The 17,698-nt window shown below is 38.0% G+C and overlaps 1 protein-coding gene across 1 annotated transcript in view; it reads left to right on the plus strand.

The window, feature by feature from the left end:
- LOC111334732 (uncharacterized) overlaps nucleotides 1–17,698 on the plus strand; it is a 183,198-nt gene that overhangs the window by 114,877 nt on the left and 50,623 nt on the right. Inside the window, 1 exon segment of the mRNA XM_088747547.1 lies at nucleotides 8,912–8,983. Coding sequence (XP_088603673.1) covers nucleotides 8,912–8,983 — 72 coding nt within the window.

A 17,698-nucleotide genomic window follows, 5' to 3' on the forward strand; every position in this document is an offset into this window, starting at 1 on the left:
AGTATTTTATGTATAGCACTCTGTTCATATTTTATGCCAAAGAAACTCAGATACAGTATATATCAAAGGATTGGAAATGTAAATAATAGTAAAAAAACCTATCTACTAAGTATACATTGATCATTGTGATAATGAGTGTTCAGACTGAACAGCTGTGAAAAACAATGTTGTTATATGTCCAGAAACCATGTTTGTTTCACAGGTTTAATGTGAACTCTTAGACTTCATAATTACCATAATCACAAAACATTGAATAGAAATTTTCACCATTGTAATGTATGGGTATAGTTATTAATCATTCGCTTGCAAACATAAACATTGAGTGGAGTTATTATTTATCAATCACTGAAAAAACTATTTTTTAGACTGCAATCCTTTGAATAAAACATTTTTACAGTATTAAAATGAGAAGAAGATTTTGGGAATTTTTCTTATTTTGAAAATGTTTCCTTACTTTACTGTTGTAAAATATTAGATTGAATATTAATTAAAACATAAATATTTATTGATCAGCCATCCAAACACAAATGTTGCAAAAGTTATATTTATACTGAATATAAGAACACTTGCAAACATTTCATCCAAGATCTGTTCACAAGCAAGCTATTAGAAATCACCAATTAATCAACAAGAAAATGATTGCATATGATAATTTTTAAGTGTCTTGACTCTAATTTATTTAAACTAACTAATTATGAGGACCTTAGTCTTTTAGATTGTCCATAATAAGACCAGCCACAATGTATGTACAGGGGAACTCCTCGTTTCACTCGCCTGGTGAAAACCTCTGGCAAGAAAGCCCTCTTGTAGAAGTACATCAAAGCAGGCATTGCTTCCTTTAGCCACCATTTACGGTCAAATTTAAGTCTTTGGACAGCAACATCATCATGGCCAAACCACACAAGAAAGTCTACCCATGGAAGATTACAAACATACATTTGTCCTTGGATCTGATAAAAATATGCGTGCGCTCTTTTTAAAACTGGGTGTCCTTCTACAAGTTTGAGATAGAACTATCACTGCAAGCAAGCCTCTGTGACACTCATACCACGCTTGGAGTGAGCACATTTAACTTCAAGTCCTCCTTCTGTTCCATTTGTGGAGGAGAGATCATACACCAGTCTGTCTAAGCTGGCTCCTAGACCTGGTGTTTTGTTGGATATATATGTACCCACTTCAGTCACTGTAAGCTTGGTATTGCCTGCTGCATGATGAAGAGCAACATAGCACTCCACAGCATCCTTTTCATGTTGTATCCCATAGTCAAGTGATGGAACAACTTCTTGTTTTTCTTTTATGTACATTGTATCTTTCAGAAGGAGGTCTGGCTCTTTCCTTCTAATAATAGCTTTCTTAAAGTTGGAGGCAGTTAGAACGGTTTCTACTAACTTTTTTAATGCATAGTTCTCATTCTGACCTATACTTTCCCTTTCAATTTATTTCATTTCCTCATCGGATATTTCTTGTCCTTCAACACAACAGTCAATGATTTGCTTAAATGCTTTGCTATTAATGTTATAGTCATCATTGAATGGAACATCTCAGTAACAAACTTTAGCATGCTCAAGCTCATTTACATCAGTTGCATCATTGGGAATGGACTTATGGACTCGCAGATACTCTCAATTTGAATTGAAAAAGAATCTGATGGCTTAATACTGTGAAAGAGAAAATAGCTGCTGCTTCGTAAAAAGTTAGACAGTTTTTCTCCTATTAATGCCAAAGCTTGAGGGTCTACATCCCTATCTGCTCGGGCACGTGGGTCATAACTTGTGATCTTGGCACTCGATGTTGTGGCTTTGCCATATCTTATTTTCTGAAATACTATCTTTTCAATTGGACTTGGTTCCACTTTCATATTCCTGGAAACATTCCAGCTGCATAACTTTGATGTGCATGATACTGGTTGGTCCTTTTCTCTCAGGCCAGAGCGGTTGAAATCCTCTATGGCAAATATAATTCCTCCAATGTGGTTACATCGGCGCATTCCATTCTCACCTCTCCTAGCAAATATAAAACAGTCCACATTTTAGAATTTTAGATTTTATCCTCAATTTCTATACATGATGTACTTCAACATCTTAACTAATATCAGAGAAAATACTTCATTGTTAAAATTGATAAAACGCAAACAATAGGAAGAAATACTTAAGTTCTGAAAAGAGATAATTATTCTTTGGGCCAGGCCAAACTTGCACCATTTAAAGGCAAGAAAAACTAATAATACTATTGCAAATTTGGAAAGAGAATAATCCATCCATTATAGACGAGGTATTTGAGGCTCCCAATTGGCAAGTTTTATCTTGAAATCATAAAAAAATTCATACTAGTACTTACCCCGCATGACACTTTCAAGCTGTCTTTACTATATCGTTCTTCGTTCGATTAGAAACCAAAACAGACCTGTATTTCTCGGATTTCATACAGGCCAGAACCTCTGCTTTAACGAATACATGGCTGTCTTTTTGGAAAAGTTGAAGATCCTTGATGTGGCCCTCTTTGAAAAAGTTGAAGGCTTTCAACTTTTTGTATCCAGCGCTTGCTGACTCATGGAGGTTGCTGTATTTCAATGTCTTCTTCGCAAGATAATCATAGAGCTGGACAAACGTAAACGCGGGTAGTTCTTTCAGGTCTTTGCTCCACACGCAATTATTAGCTTCCCTAATGATTACTTCATAAGTAACATCAGCTGTACAGGATGTAGAAGGCACAGAAAAGTTGTTTGTATCAATCAAAGGACCGCCTTTTGATCGTTCGACAAGAACGAAGCAACGCAGGACGAGATCTTCTTTTTTTCCGCTTGTTGGCTGGCCAACATTACTGAAGATCGCCCTCAGCTCTTCTACTTTGAGTTTTCTTAGATCGTTTCTAGAATTGAAATAATTTAGATTGCTAAAATTATCGCTTGAAGTCATGTGTGAAGTTGTAAACAACAGTTTGCAAGGAAAACTACGCGAAGCACGCTGTATTAGCCTCAATCTGACGACTCGGCCAGCCGTGAGGGAGACTGTGACCGAGTTATGGCGGGAATAGTATCCTAAAGAGACACTCGTCGCCGGCTATTCGCTGAGGGGATGATATATACCTAGTGTGAGCGATTCTCTCATATGCTAGGCGGAGAAAACATTACAATTATAAGAAGTGAAAAGATGATGTGTTTCCTCATAGTTTTTAATGAAAAAAGGCATTTAACAATTTCAGAGTATGCGTGCGGGCGAAAATTGTAATATCGTGAATGACTTTAAATTAAGTATACTTGGAAACATTTGGAGGCTAACTTTTCAGTTCTAAGATCCAAAGAGTCCTCCAGATCCAGAACTGTTAGTGACGAGCAGAGTAAAATAATGAGATCTGAAATACCTGAATTGAAACCGTTTGAAGGTCACCCATAGGCTTAGATAAATTTTTAACCGCATAATTTTGGGAATAATGATCAATATACCTCCGGCATGAATACTAACACTCTTGAGCGTAAATGTGTCAAATACGTTTCTATTAATTTGAAAAAGACGTTTTTGGGGTCCTTTTCAGCATATACGTTTCAAACGGCATTTCTCAATACTACTCTTCTCACACTTTTTAGACTAAGTAACCTTATTAAAAGCTTGGCTACTGCCTCACTTACTCAATAAGACATAAATAAATGTAGCCTAACAATTTGGTCTAATAAGGTGATCATTTTTTGTGCGAAGTTGCAGTAAGCCGCTTTGAACACCCTGTTATCATTACCTGTTGGTCGCTTTAGGCATAATGCTACATTTTGAGAGGTCACGTGAACTGAGTATACAATGCTCATAGTTTCGGATATGATGTATCTGGCCGCAATCATTGATTAGCTGCTTATTTATGGTTGACGATAAAATCGTTCTTCTTTGAAAGATTTAGTTCTCTGACGTTTGACCGCTGACGTAAACACCATTTCGACTCTCTAGTGCGCGATTGCTAATAATGCCTTCGTGAGCGGCTGTGACTTTTATTCTTGTGGAACGAATCGTATTTCCGAGCTACTTTGGAGGCTCTTTTATTACTATTTCATGCTAAACATTGCTGTATTTTCTTTACTGGCTATCATTGGGCAGAATGCCCATTGTCAAAACGTACCATTTCTTAGCGCAATTTCGACTAAACGTCTTCAAACTAAAATGGATAAAGGTTTCCCTTGGCCAATTTTCAAAATTAAGACAGATTCTGCTGGAGTAAAGATTTATCAGTCTGTCATTTGCTGTGTGTTGATTTTTCGAGGGTAGTAAGGTTTTTCAGAAAATCGCTCTCGAAAATGACTTTCATACTAAAAATTCCCGAATTTAGTGTATTTTCAAGAGCAAAATGACAATTCTTCTACTCCAAAGAAATCGTTCATTTTAGGTGTACATTGTAGATACATCTGTAATCTCAAAAAAGCCGTGCGCTGATCGAGAAGCAAGCAGTTCTAAGACTTACAAGAATGAGTTTTACGAACTCTTGTGGGCTGATTTTGACCCATTCTTTTCTAATTTAGGACTCTTCAATTTCAAATTTGCCGCTTTATCGTTATTGAATAATTATTGACGTCCACGCATTCTGTCCGATGATATACTTTGCATAAAAATGACGAACTTTTAGGAGCGAATGCTTGAATTGACCGAGTGAAAATCGAAAAATGTGGCACATGATCGGAAAATTGAAAACCTTCATATTTTGTCCAGAGATACCATATAGTGAGATTAGAAGCGTGGTAAGGTTTTTTTTCCCAGACTTGCTTCTTTATCCTAGAAAATCCACGGAAACTGAAACGAGTGTCGGTAGCCGTAAAATGGCGGAAATCAGTGCCCCGAGTAGAGGCAAATTAACTTTTCTCATGAAAAGCGCAAAGAAAGCAAGCTCGTATCAATTTAACAAATTTGTATAGGAGGGATTGAGGTATTACTTAAGTCTAAAACGGGACCGTCTCATTTAATTTTGACATCACGGAACGCTTTTAAAAATCACCCATATTTCAAAATCCAAATATCACATTTTGTAGCACATTTTCAATTATCATTTTCACCATGCGGTATAACTCGGAATCGGTTCATATTAAGCTAATGATAAGTGGAAATATTGTTGTTTCTGAGGATATAAAAATTAATTTAGAGCTTTTTATTTCCGCACAGAAAAAGCAGGTTGAACTTTGTGAAAATTGCAACATCGTCATATAAGTCACGACATAGTCTGATTAGGCACCCCGTGGTTAAATCCGGAATTCCGAGCACATTTTGCAAGTTAACACCGTGGTCCATCAGGAAATCAATACAGCACGCTAGCCTTGCTAGCTAACCACGGCAGGTTGGTTTGTATCTCTGCTTTCATTTCAAATTCTCATCCATTTCCCATGGCGGAATTGTTTACAATAACACATTCCTTAAGCTAGCGGAGGGCGTCTGTTTTTGTTTGCGTATTCGAACACCTATAAGTCCTAAGAAAGTTCTGGGGTAAACTTGAGCTTTATTTTGGACTTGAAAGAGGACAATTAAATCATTTATAACGGCAGGTCAAATGTTCTTTGCGGAGGACGTTGAAAACTGGAAGGAATCTGATACTTCTGTAATTCAACATAATCAAGCGTTTGTCACGCAAGGTCGAGATATTTACAATCACAAAAACACATTGGATTGTTCCCTTATTGCGGTTTTTGGGCCACGAAAATAACACTTTTAAAAACTTTTTTATTAGATTAATATTGAATATGTTACCTTGGAAGAGTGTTTCACTGAAAAGTTGAGATACAACTGTAGGAGGACTCAGGCTTTTAGAAGCACGTAGGGAGTAGCTGTTAAGATTATTAAAAACGTTTAATTCTACAACGCGAGTCTTCAGTGTCACAGGAAATTGGGGCTGGCAATTAGGTTCCGCACAGACACAGTCGTGAGTGGAAGAAGACACTGGCACGATTTTTCGCAGTGATTATTATCAAAAAAATGACATCGTTAGATAGAGGGATACTGAAAACATTATGCTAAAAGAAAAAAATTATGGATAGATCAATTCAAAGCTTTGAAATCGTCTCCCTGCAGGAATTCTAACTTTTGGCAGGACGGTTTTGAGGTAAATCCGAGTATTCTAATTAGTTCTTACTTGGTCTGGATTCTGCCATACGGACCATTTCCACGAAAGTGGTCATAAGCCGTTAATTTTTGTTCGCGAAAGCCGAGAAATTAAAATTAAAGAGGTTTTCCCGAACTCCATGATAAATACTAAGTAACATCGCTTGCTTGAGCTGTATTGGGAAATACTGGCCGTCGGTATTTTTGTGCGGACCTCGCTGCGCTCGCTTTATACGACCACGATTTTCGGCCTATAATCCTCAGTACGGCCCTCGCACTTGGTTAGTAAGAAGTAATTCTTTGCGGCCACTGCTTATTTGTCTTCCTTTCCACAGCCTCTGTAACTAAGAAGGCTGATACATCGATCAAGTCTCTGTAAGCAAACCACAAATTTAAAGAATATCCGAAACAACGTGCAGCGCCATTTTGGCAGTTTGACTAGACCGGCGCTTTGAAGCATTTTGGAAATATTTCTCGAAATGATAATTTTTAACAATGAAAAGTTGTAAAATGGGTTAGCTAGAAAATTGTTATGAAAAATGCCCTCCTAATTCTGCGATTAGGCCTGCGCGTTTTTCCTCAGTTTAGCATGGCTGGATAACTCTTCTAGAATGCACGGCATCTTTGCGACCCTCTCCTTCATCCAACGCCTTAAAAAACAGACATGCTCAGAACTGGTCATCTAGTCTGATTGCTGGAAAGCGTGTTAAGAATTGGCGCTCGATCTGAAATTAAATCTATTTCGGCCTCAACATCGGCATTGCCGACAGTCTTTAGGTGTTCAGAAATGACTTTACGGCACGACATTAGCTGAAATATCAAAGGTCATCAAAAGAATTACCTTTTCTCGACTTGGTTGTTTTAATTTGAGAACAGTTTCTAGCCCAATAAATTTACGTGAGTTTTGTAACCAGAACTCTCAATTTGGGAAGAACGTTCTTAACTCAGCTAAGATTCTTTGTTTGTAGGCATTAGTGATTTCAAATGGCACATTGTTTATCACACACTTATCCTCGGGTCTAGTTCACCCTATCTATTTCCTTCTGTTTCCAGCTCCATACTTGATATTATTCTCCTATTTCAATCATTTTGTACTTTGCCAGTATTCCGCCTTTACTCTGGCTTTGATCCTTTCCCTAATCTTTTTTTCTAGAACTATTTGTTGTTTTGTGTTCTGCTTATTGGCTCTTCTAAGTAATGTCACTATTACATTCAACTCTACATGAGATCCTCGCAGCTAAGTTAACAAGTTACACAGCAATGACTAACTGATAAGAAAAATGATCGCATAAACAAGTTTTTTTAGAAAAACCCTCTTCATCGATATTCGTGGCTGTAAAATTACAAGATGGAAACAAGATTGAAATAATTTCAGCCTTGCGTGACAAATGCTTCAGTGTTTCACATCTACACACAGATTACTTCCCGTCTTCAACGTCGTCGGAAAAGAACATTTGACTTACCGTTATAAATGATTGAATTGTCCTCTTTCAAGTCCACAATGACACTCAAGTTTACCCCACAACTTTCTTAAGACTTGTAGGTGTTCGAATCCGCAAAGAAAAACAGACGCCCTCCGCTAGCTTAGTGAATGTGTTATTGTAAACAATTCCGCCATGGGAAATGGATGAGAATTTGAAAGGAAAGCAGAGATAAAAACCAATCTGCCGTGGTTAGCTATGCAGGGCTAGCTTATTGTCTTGATTTCCTGATCGACCACGGTGCTAACTTCTAAGATGTGCTCGGAATTCCGGATTTAACCACGGGGTGCCTAATCAGATTATGTCGTGACTTATATGACGATGTTGCGATTTTCACGAGGTTCAGCCTGGTTTTTCTGTGCAGAAATGAAAAGCCCCAAATTAATTTCTATATTCTCGAAACAACACTATTTCCACTTATCATTAGCTTAATCTGAACCGATTCCGAGTCATACCGCATGGTGAAAATGATAATTGAAAATGTGCTACAAAATGCGATTATTTGGATTTTGAAATATTGGTGATTTCTAAAAGTGTTCCGTGCTGTCAAAATTAAATGAAACGGTCCCGTTTTAGACTTAAGTCATACCTCAATCCCTCCTATACAAATTTGTCAAATTGATACGAGCTTGCTTTCTTTTGTGCTTTTCATGAGCAAAGTTTATTTGCCTCAGTACCCGGGGCAATGATTTCCGCCATTTTACGCCTACCAACGCTCGTTTCAGTTTTCGTGGATTTACTATGATAAAGAAACAAGTCTGGAGAAAAAAACCTGATCGAGTTTCTAAGTTCACTATAAGGCATCTCTGACTGAAATATGAGGACAGTCATTTTTCGGTCGATGTGCCACCTCTTATGCGATCTTGAAAAAAAGTCTCTCGTAACCCATATAGCCTTTCCAGGCCCCGATTGTTGGAAAGACGGATAACGCTACACACTGGATAAATCTCTATCCGGTGGATAGCGCAGTACGTTTTAGTAAAACTTATTCGCTGGATTAAGATTTATCCGTTGGAGAGCGTTATCCGCCCTTTGAACAACTGGAGCCATGGCATGATGTGGTATTTGTGATGAGATGAACTAAGTTCCAGGCAAGCAGTTAGTTCAAATTGTCTCAATCCTACTGCAGTTTTCTTTTAAGAGTTTGGAAAGCGTTAATTACAGAAGTTATCTTGTTTTTGGCTAAGAGTTTTCCTAGGAAAACCGAAAGCTGACTTGTCCACATGCTGCGCGAATTTGAGATTTCGGCTGAAAAAAGTGCCGCTCATTGGAATGAGGGCGCCTAATAGAGGTGGGTGGTGGGGCAAGTTCAAAGCTTTATCTTACTGCGCATTTCTAACTTTCTGATGTGATGTTTCTTTTTGACAGGGACTTATCCCATAATCAATTAAAGGACTTACCCCCAGGAGTATTCAGCACTGTTCGGTATCTCCTCGACCTGTAAGTACCAATCAACATAAATCTTTATTCACTACTGTAACATCCACACAAGTGAGTCGAGGGCTCATAACTGTCTCATGCAGAAGTCCACCACCTCGAAATGAAAAATATACAATCGGTGGAGGAAAGAAATCCACAGTGAGCAGTAATAGACCATCTCATTCATCATCTATCCTCCCCCCGCCCCCCCTCCCCATTCCTTTTAATAAAAACCATTATCCGCCAAACGAGGACTAGAGTTTGGTCTCAAAATCAAACTCGACCTTGTATCGGGGGTGAGGGGGGTGGGTTGGGTAGTGGGTAGGGAAAGATAGGGAAGGAAAAGACCAAGCAACCAGGTAAGTTAAAGTGAACCAAGACTTTTTCCCATCTTATCTCAGGATATCAGTGGTTTTTAGCTCCCAAGAGCAGTCCTTACCAGAGCTCAGTTTCGACATCATAATCTTGTCAAAATTGCTCACTCAAGGTTACGGTTTATAGAAAATTAACGATGTGGATTAAGAAAGGAAAAACAGTGCGAGAGAAAATATGGGTAAAAAAACCTTGTGAAATATTTTCACTCTCTCAGCATGCAGTTACATTAAGAGTACTGCAGTTGGTTAATCTTATTTTTAATTTAATTTGTGTATCACTTTCCTGCTATGTTGTGTGGAAATTAAATAGGTTTCGGGCGCATTAATCATTACCTGGATCGGTTTAATTCGTCTAATTAACTTAGTCACAAAAGGTTCTGTTTTACTACATATAATTGTTAATTAATATCATTTAATCTTGCGCGTCAGCTCAATGTACAATCTACTGTTATGTCTATCGGTTTCTGTCATCCCCATCCGTCCTTGGTCTTTCTCCTAGAATTATCACACTTCTATAGAAGTTGTTTGGCTATTTTATGATTAGAAAGGAATTATTTTAAACCTGTTTCATCATATCAACATTTCTCAAGTTACCTTAGAAAAGCAATATATCTGAGAACTTACTCACTAAGTACAGTATAATATTGGCTCCAAATGTGCAGCATCATAAGCTCATTCGACCATCTTTCCGGTAATCATTGTCAAACTCGCTCCGATCTGTATACTAAGAAAGAAAACTTTTTTCAATATATTGATTTCATTAATTCATGATCTTTCAACAAGAGGTCTGTCAAGAGATCTTGTCATATAATTGATTTCTACTAAATTTGCCCATTTGTTGACTGTTCATTTACAATGTCATAAAATTTTCACTTTCTAAAAATAAAATTTTGTTCGGAACCTCATTTTCGACGGTTTCGCGGAGAGGTCTAGGACAGGTCACCTCCCATAATGTCACCTCAGCTGACGAAAGGCTAAAAAGGATATGAACCTTTTCCGTTACTTCAATTGACTCCCGAGAGAATCTATATTGAAGTTGGACAAAAGAAAATGTTTCGACGAATATTCTGGCTAATTTTCATCAAAATTTGACAAAACTACAGAAATATGTATCCTGTCAAGAGAGCTTCTCTTGACTTTGTACATGCGTGTGGCTCCCAACAGTTTCCACAATTTTTCCAAAGTGACGTATATGGAATCTGTGAACAGTTTCAAAAGATAGGTGTTGAGTAGACATGAAAAAGTTAAGGGAGATACTTGTGACCCCTATCTTTTTTTGTCTGCCAAAGGACAATGGCTAGTAATTCAATTCAACAAACACCGTTAGTTTTGTTGAATTGAATTACCAGGGGTTCACTCTTACGTTTTACAGCGTAAGAGTAATTTTCTCTCGATACATCGCTGATACATCTTCCCAAAATATCTCTACAGCGATATGACAAAGAGCGCACATCTTAACCATTCTTGCAAAAGTGGCGGCAAAAAAATATTTCACGGAGCAGGGAGTGACTTTTGAAGTGGACTATGATCTCTAATACAGTGTAGACTTACTTATTTGTGATGCTATTTGAAACAGTCGTCGTTGATGAATGAGGGGGGGGAGGGGATGGGGTGGCCGTTATCCGGAGCCGGTAGGTTCGTATCCATGACGGTGACACAAAAATGATAAAAGTCTAAATTTCCAAAAATCTTGAATTATCGGTCTAAATAATACTTCTACCAAAGAGTTTTATCTTGGCTAGTTGTATAACGATTCTCAGTTCATGTTCAACGAAAAAACCTTCCTTCAAACCTACTCGACCAATGTTTTTTGTCTCTGATGAGAAAGGAAATTAAAGTTAACTAATCGATAAAAAGAAGTATCGTATTTCTCTTTTTTTGTGTAAAAAGCATATCAAAAAGGTGATTTTTACTGAGTTTTGCAGTTTGTAGAGCCAAGTTTTATTGATTGAACGTAGAACTGCCAGACGCGATCACTGACTGTAACCATACACTGGATATGACTATCACTAGAAATGATAACCACACCGTCTGTTCGGTATATGCATATGTAGACCGCGATCTTGGAATCTCAGACAGTATATGACAAAGAGCGCAAAGCTGATTCGGAACATCAGTTGAACTCGATTAAAAACTTGTTGGAAACACTTGCAATGCAGCAAGAAGCTACGGTCGTCACGGCTTTCTTGATTTTATTGACAGTATTTAGATTGGAACGAATACCAAATAGTTGCTTCAGTTTTAAGTTAAATGGAACCTCAAATCGACGACCTTATGAATTTCAAAAGTTACTTTACTTGACAGTTGTAAAAGCGAAAAAAAAGGTGAATTGATTCAGTTGTGTTTGAATGATCTCTAGTTATATGAGTCTAGTGAGTTCCTTTCCCATCTTGATCGCTATCTCAGAAATAACTCGGGTGTAGTACGAATAAATCTAACAGTAACATCCACTGAAATATTAGGCAAGGTTTCAAAGATCAGAGCATGTCATTTAATTACATTTGTGCAAGCGTCTCTCACGCTTTTAGTAATCGCCACTAAAAACACAATCGCCACTAGCAACACAATCGGATGGAAGCGACTCAGTTTGAGGTTATAGAATGGAGAATGCATTGAACGGCAACTCTGCTGTCCTTTATAATACACTGACGCCTGGTTATTAAACTGTGGCTAATTGACGTCCTTCCTTACCGAAATGTTAGTAGGAGCCTCTTGTTTGCTCAAATCAGCAATCCTGCAAAAAGCATACTCGCTGATTCTTGGAATTTGTTTGGAATGACTGTTTCGGTTTTGGAGACTAGCTTAGGGCTGAGTTAAATGAAAAAAAAATCACATAGCATAACGTTTCTTTTAGGATCCCAGCGTCACGTGTCACTTTATTCGCGGAGGAGATGATATACAACCAGTCTGGGTGATTCTCTCATAGGCGAAGAAAACATTCTAAAGAGCGAAAAGATGGTGTGTGTCCTAACCATTTTTAATGAAATAAGCCATTTCACTTTTTTAGAGTATGTGAGCGAACGAAAACTTGTAATACTGAGAATGACTTCTAATTAGGTATACTTGGAAATATTTGGAGACTGGCCTTCCATTCTTCAGATTCAAAGAGTCCTCGAGATGCAGAACTGTTTGTGACGAACAGTATAAAAGGGGAGATCTGAAAGACCTTAACTGAAACCGTTTGGCGGTCACTGCTTAGATAGTTGTGCTGGCATAATTTTGGGTATAATGCTGTAATCGGAGGAACAAGCAATATTCCGGCATAATAACTGAAGCTCTTATGCGTAAATGCGTCAAACCATTTACGCAATACTGTTGAAACTTTTCCTTAAAAATCTTTCTAGAACGATGTCAGCCTTAAAAATGATTCAAGTTCACTATAAAGATTTTGATTCCGGAACTTGAAAACTCTATATAGAATAGTGGAAAATGCCTCTTAGCTTAAATGACTTCAATTGGCCACACGAAAAGGTGCAGTACATGGGAAATGTGAGCATCGCTTTTATCACAGTTATATAAAGTCTCCTTGATAGGGAGTCAAATTAAAGTTGGTGCCGGGTAAAATCATTTCCGAGTTGGAGAAAATAACCCAAAGGGGCAACAAACTACCTTTGCACAGGTATCAACGGCGAGAGACGATCAACGTAGATGATTTATAGTTCAGCACAAAAGTAATTTTCCTCCGATACACCCCTAATTCGCTGACATATCTTCCCAAAATATCTTTACAGCGTTATAATATGAACGTGGTTTATAGCTTAAGCGAAACATTACTTGAATTCGATAAAGAACCCGATGACAGTTTCCACGGCTTGCTTGATTTTATTGACAATATTTGATTGGAAAGAATTGCAAACTATTGCTTTTTAGAGTAAATGGAAACTCAAATCGACGGCCTTCTTAATTTCATAAGTTACTTTTATACATGATGGCAGTCCGATTTGCTAAAGCAGATCCAAAGAGTCCTCGAGATCCAGAGCTGACGAGCAGGGAAAATAGTGAGATCTGAAACTGAAGACCTTAATTGAAGCTATTTGACGGTCACTGATAGGCTCAGATAAATTATACCGGCATAATTATGGGTATAATGCCGTAGGCTGAGGATCGAGTGTGATTACGGCAGAATTACTAAGACTCTTGAGCGTATATGAATGCGTCAAACTACTTTGCAAAAATTCAGAGAGGTCTTGAGCTAGTTGTAAATGTGATACTTCTATCAGAGAATGTTATCTACTCAAGTTGCCTGGCAAGCCCCACTTGATTTTCAATTTAAAACATTTTCCGTCAAACCTAATCGACCAATTCCGTTTTAGCGTGTTTCCCCGAATAAGCGCCCGGGCGCTTCCTCAAAATCATCGGCCGAAAAAAGGGGAGCTTTTCGGAATGAGGGTACTTCATAGAAGTGGTAACTTATTAACAAACTATTTGCCTGTACTGTTTCAGAAGTAGTTGAAGCTTAAAAAGTTATAGATAAAGTGGCAATAGATACAGGTGTTATTTGTATTTAAGAAAGCAAGGAGGAGAGGGGGGGGGGGGGGGATGTCCGGGAGAGAGTTCCATAAGCTAGCGGCTAAGTAAGAGAAAGAGTAAAAGCCATATGTTGTAGTTTTAGGTTTTGGAAGGGACAAGATATAATTACCACGTAAGTTATAGGACGTAGATCTAAACGTAAAAATATCATTTAAATATCCTGGATAGTTAGTAAAAAGATAAACTCTTGTACGATATGATTAGAATATTCTGTAGGCGTCTGACTTGAAGAGATTTTAAGTTGACCTTATTCAGTAACATATTATACGAGGACTCATAATCTTGTAAAAGAAACCTTAAAATCCCCTTGTTGTAGGCCTCCACTTTACCAGAATTGCGGGTGCCGCAAAAGTGCCACAAAGAGGAGCAGTAATAAAAATGCGGCAGGATGAAGGCCTTATACAGCTTTAATAGAGTGTCTCTGGCGACGAGTTTTCGGAATGTTTGCATAACTTTAAATTGAATGTCAATCTTTTTACATATAGTGGATACATGTTTGTCGAAAGAGAGCCTGTTATCAATATTCATACCAAGAATGTCTAGAGAATTTTTAGTTGGGAAAGAGAAATTGTGATCAGTTTCTCCCAAAATAAGCGCTTGGTGTTTAGTTACGTTAACTTTCATAGCGTTATTTTTGTACCATTGACTTGCCTTAGCTACTTCACTACAAATACATTTTTCCAATATAACTGGATCAGTGTTTGAGTAGTACACTTGGTGGTCATCAGCTTATACATTCAGCTTGGCTTGCGTAACATGATAAAACAGATCGTTAATGAAGACATTAAAGAGCATTGGTCTAAGGACACTCCCCTGAGGAACACCTTGTTGAGGTCCTAAATGTAATAACTTTCCTAAATGTAATAACATTTGGTCCTAAACGTGATAAAGTCCTAAATGTAATAACATTTGGTCCTAAATTTAATAAGCCTTCAATGCATTAGTTTAACTGTGCCTGTGCATCCACATTGAGATGTTAAAGTGACAACTGTTCCGCCAGAGAATCCTCTGACCAAAATTCATGGCATATTGTGGGCTCTCTCGCTGATTTTAAGCAGTGTCTTTTTTTTAGTTGCTTGAGATGTACGCCGAGAAGCATTGGCTACAAACCTTCATACGTACTGATGTGTATGCTTTTGGCATCAAACTGACAGATCCTAAAACAATACAACGCTGACCAATCCGGCCACCTTAACCAAATAGGCTTGGTGAAAAGATTTCAGATTTTCAGCAAGTAATTTTTCACGGAAAAAAATGCGTTTTCCCTTTAGTAATAACGGATAACGGAAAATAGTATCTTTGTTTCACGCATCGCGACTGGCATATCATTCACGGCTCACGCATTTAACATTTCACAATCACGAATCACGGTACTTAAAAACAGTCAATCACGTTTCCCTGAAAACCGCCACATTTACATTTAGACATGGAGACGAGACGGACGAGACGAAATTATTTGTCATGTCTGACCATTTATTAATGTAGATTTACTCAGATTTAAAAGACATGAAAACTGAAAACTCTTAACCTTGGGATCCTAATGAAATCTATGAGAAGACAAATCCGAATTTGCGGAAGCATTGTAGCAGTTGTAAAAGAACGATGTAGTTAATTTAATATTACCACTAGTGCTGTTTTCAGACTACGAACAATCTAGGACGTGTGAAAGAACTGAAGCGGAAACTGTTTCCAAACAGAATTTACATAAATTTGAACATTGCCTATGTTCAGGGATACAACCCGTTAATCGACAGCAGATAAAGGCGTATTCTTTGCATTTTCTTCTCAATACATAGGACACTTGATTTTAATTTCTCGGTAGCGTTTTCTAAAACATACCACAAGCTGTGGTGGACAGTATGTTGGAAGAAATCGAAAGTGATAACGCAGGAATATTGGCAGCTGAAGGCTTTTGAAAAATTCCGCAGTATATCTACTTTCCTTAGTCTTGAAACTCATTAATTAAATGGTCTTAAATGCAACCCTTTGACTGTACTTTAAGTTAGACTTTGAGAGATATTTCTTAGGCTGTGCGAAAAGGTTGGAAAATGTTCTTGTTTTCCGCGATGAACCATCGTCTTGGTATTTGGTGAAGGTATTTGCTTCCTCTTTTCTGTTGTGACAATGTTTAAAAAAGTACTAAAAAGGGACCTCGATCAGAAAACGAGAACATGTAGCGATCTTTCTTGTTCTGTCAAGAAAGATGCATCTAAATGGTGGTTAGTCTTGTTATATATCTATCTTGAAATTCAAGTTTCTTGGCGGCGCACAATGAGACTGATTAGCGTAATGATTTATCCATCGGAAATGCGCCAGTACATCACGGAATTCATCCTGAAAGTTGTTCTGAGTGTTAGGAAGACGACTGTGGTTGCTCTCCGACCGAGTCCTTTTATTGTTTTTGAGAAAGAGTAAATGTAGCGTGATGTGCCTTAAGAAGGGAAATTTCCCTTTTCAATTACGACAATACATCCTAGAGGTACTACACAATTCGCGGCGGTTACTCTGAAATATGACCTTGAGAACAAACAGACAGAAATTCAAAAAACAAATCGCTTTAAAACCTTTCAATCTTAGCACGGGTTTCAAAATGAGCCGTTTACAAAGCAAAAATTTATTTGAAAAGTAAAAACCAAACGTTTTCGACACTGGGTCACCATCGGGGTAAATAAGCAACGTCCGCTAAATTAATGTTCCTGATGTTTTGAACGCATTTTTTCCAGGTTAGGAAAGGTATTCTTCTTCAGATAAACAGTATAAGTTGAAATTATGTATTCCGTTGATTGTGTATGATAATTTCTGCATGAAAAAATTAGCCAAAATTGAGAGAAACGACGGTAAATGACTTCGAGTTAAGCTAGATTTTATCCTTAAACCAAAAAGACTTCGCTCTAATAAGAATCAAGAATGGCTTTTTTATTTTGAGAATCGAGAAAGAGAGCCAGTTGTGTTTTGTAGCACAATAAACCCAAGAGGGTCGTCTAAACTTTTTCTTTATTTTGACTGTCTAGCCCTTCTACTGCTTTCTGCGACTTTGTCGCAGACATTGTCTAAAAGTTACGATCAACCACACAAGCGAGTAAGTCACTGTGCTTTAGAAGCGCAGAGGCGGATTGATAGTTAAGCTTTAACAGTAGGATAAGGTATTTGAATAAGTTTTTTGTTTGAAAAGTCTCCAGTTTTTCTTTTCCCTTCTTTTAATTCCTTTTCCAGACTTCTATATTTTTTCTTGTATTTATTTGGCAACAGCGGTTGATTCTTGATGTTTCCGTTGAAAATTTTGCGCGTTGAACGTGTGCACGGTTGGCCAGATTGATCCACTCGCACATGCCCAACGTTTGACCGCTGGTTTCAATTGTTGTGCTGTTACGCTGTACAGTCAGAATGCTCGGCACCTACCGCCCCAGCTGTGTCTAATCTTAGTCATCACCAGGCCCCACACTTGCGGCTGCAATTACAAAGAAGAAGAATTGCAATGTGACATTCGACATCCCTTCTCACTCCAAATAAGTCGATGTCTACGTATAAAACAAACTAAACATCTACTAGCTCATCACCATCGTTGGCTATGCCTTTTCGGCTCTATTGTCCCACAGAGAGAAAGCCATCATCCCCACACTAGATTCTTTCGTCCTTTCAAATTCTTCAACTTCTACTTTGTTCACCTCTGATGATTTTACCATTCGACTTCCTCGTAATATAGTGCCATATCACCATGGTCTCAGTTCATTGAATGATATCCTTACGCCGACTCTCCAGTATCGCACGGCAGCTACACGTATTCAACAAGGTTGAGCAGGGCTTCATAGACGTCGTCTGCTAAAGCAGAGGG

Source organism: Stylophora pistillata, chromosome 1, assembly GCF_964205215.1.
Source record: "Stylophora pistillata chromosome 1, jaStyPist1.2, whole genome shotgun sequence".
NCBI lineage: Eukaryota > Metazoa > Cnidaria > Anthozoa > Scleractinia > Pocilloporidae > Stylophora > Stylophora pistillata.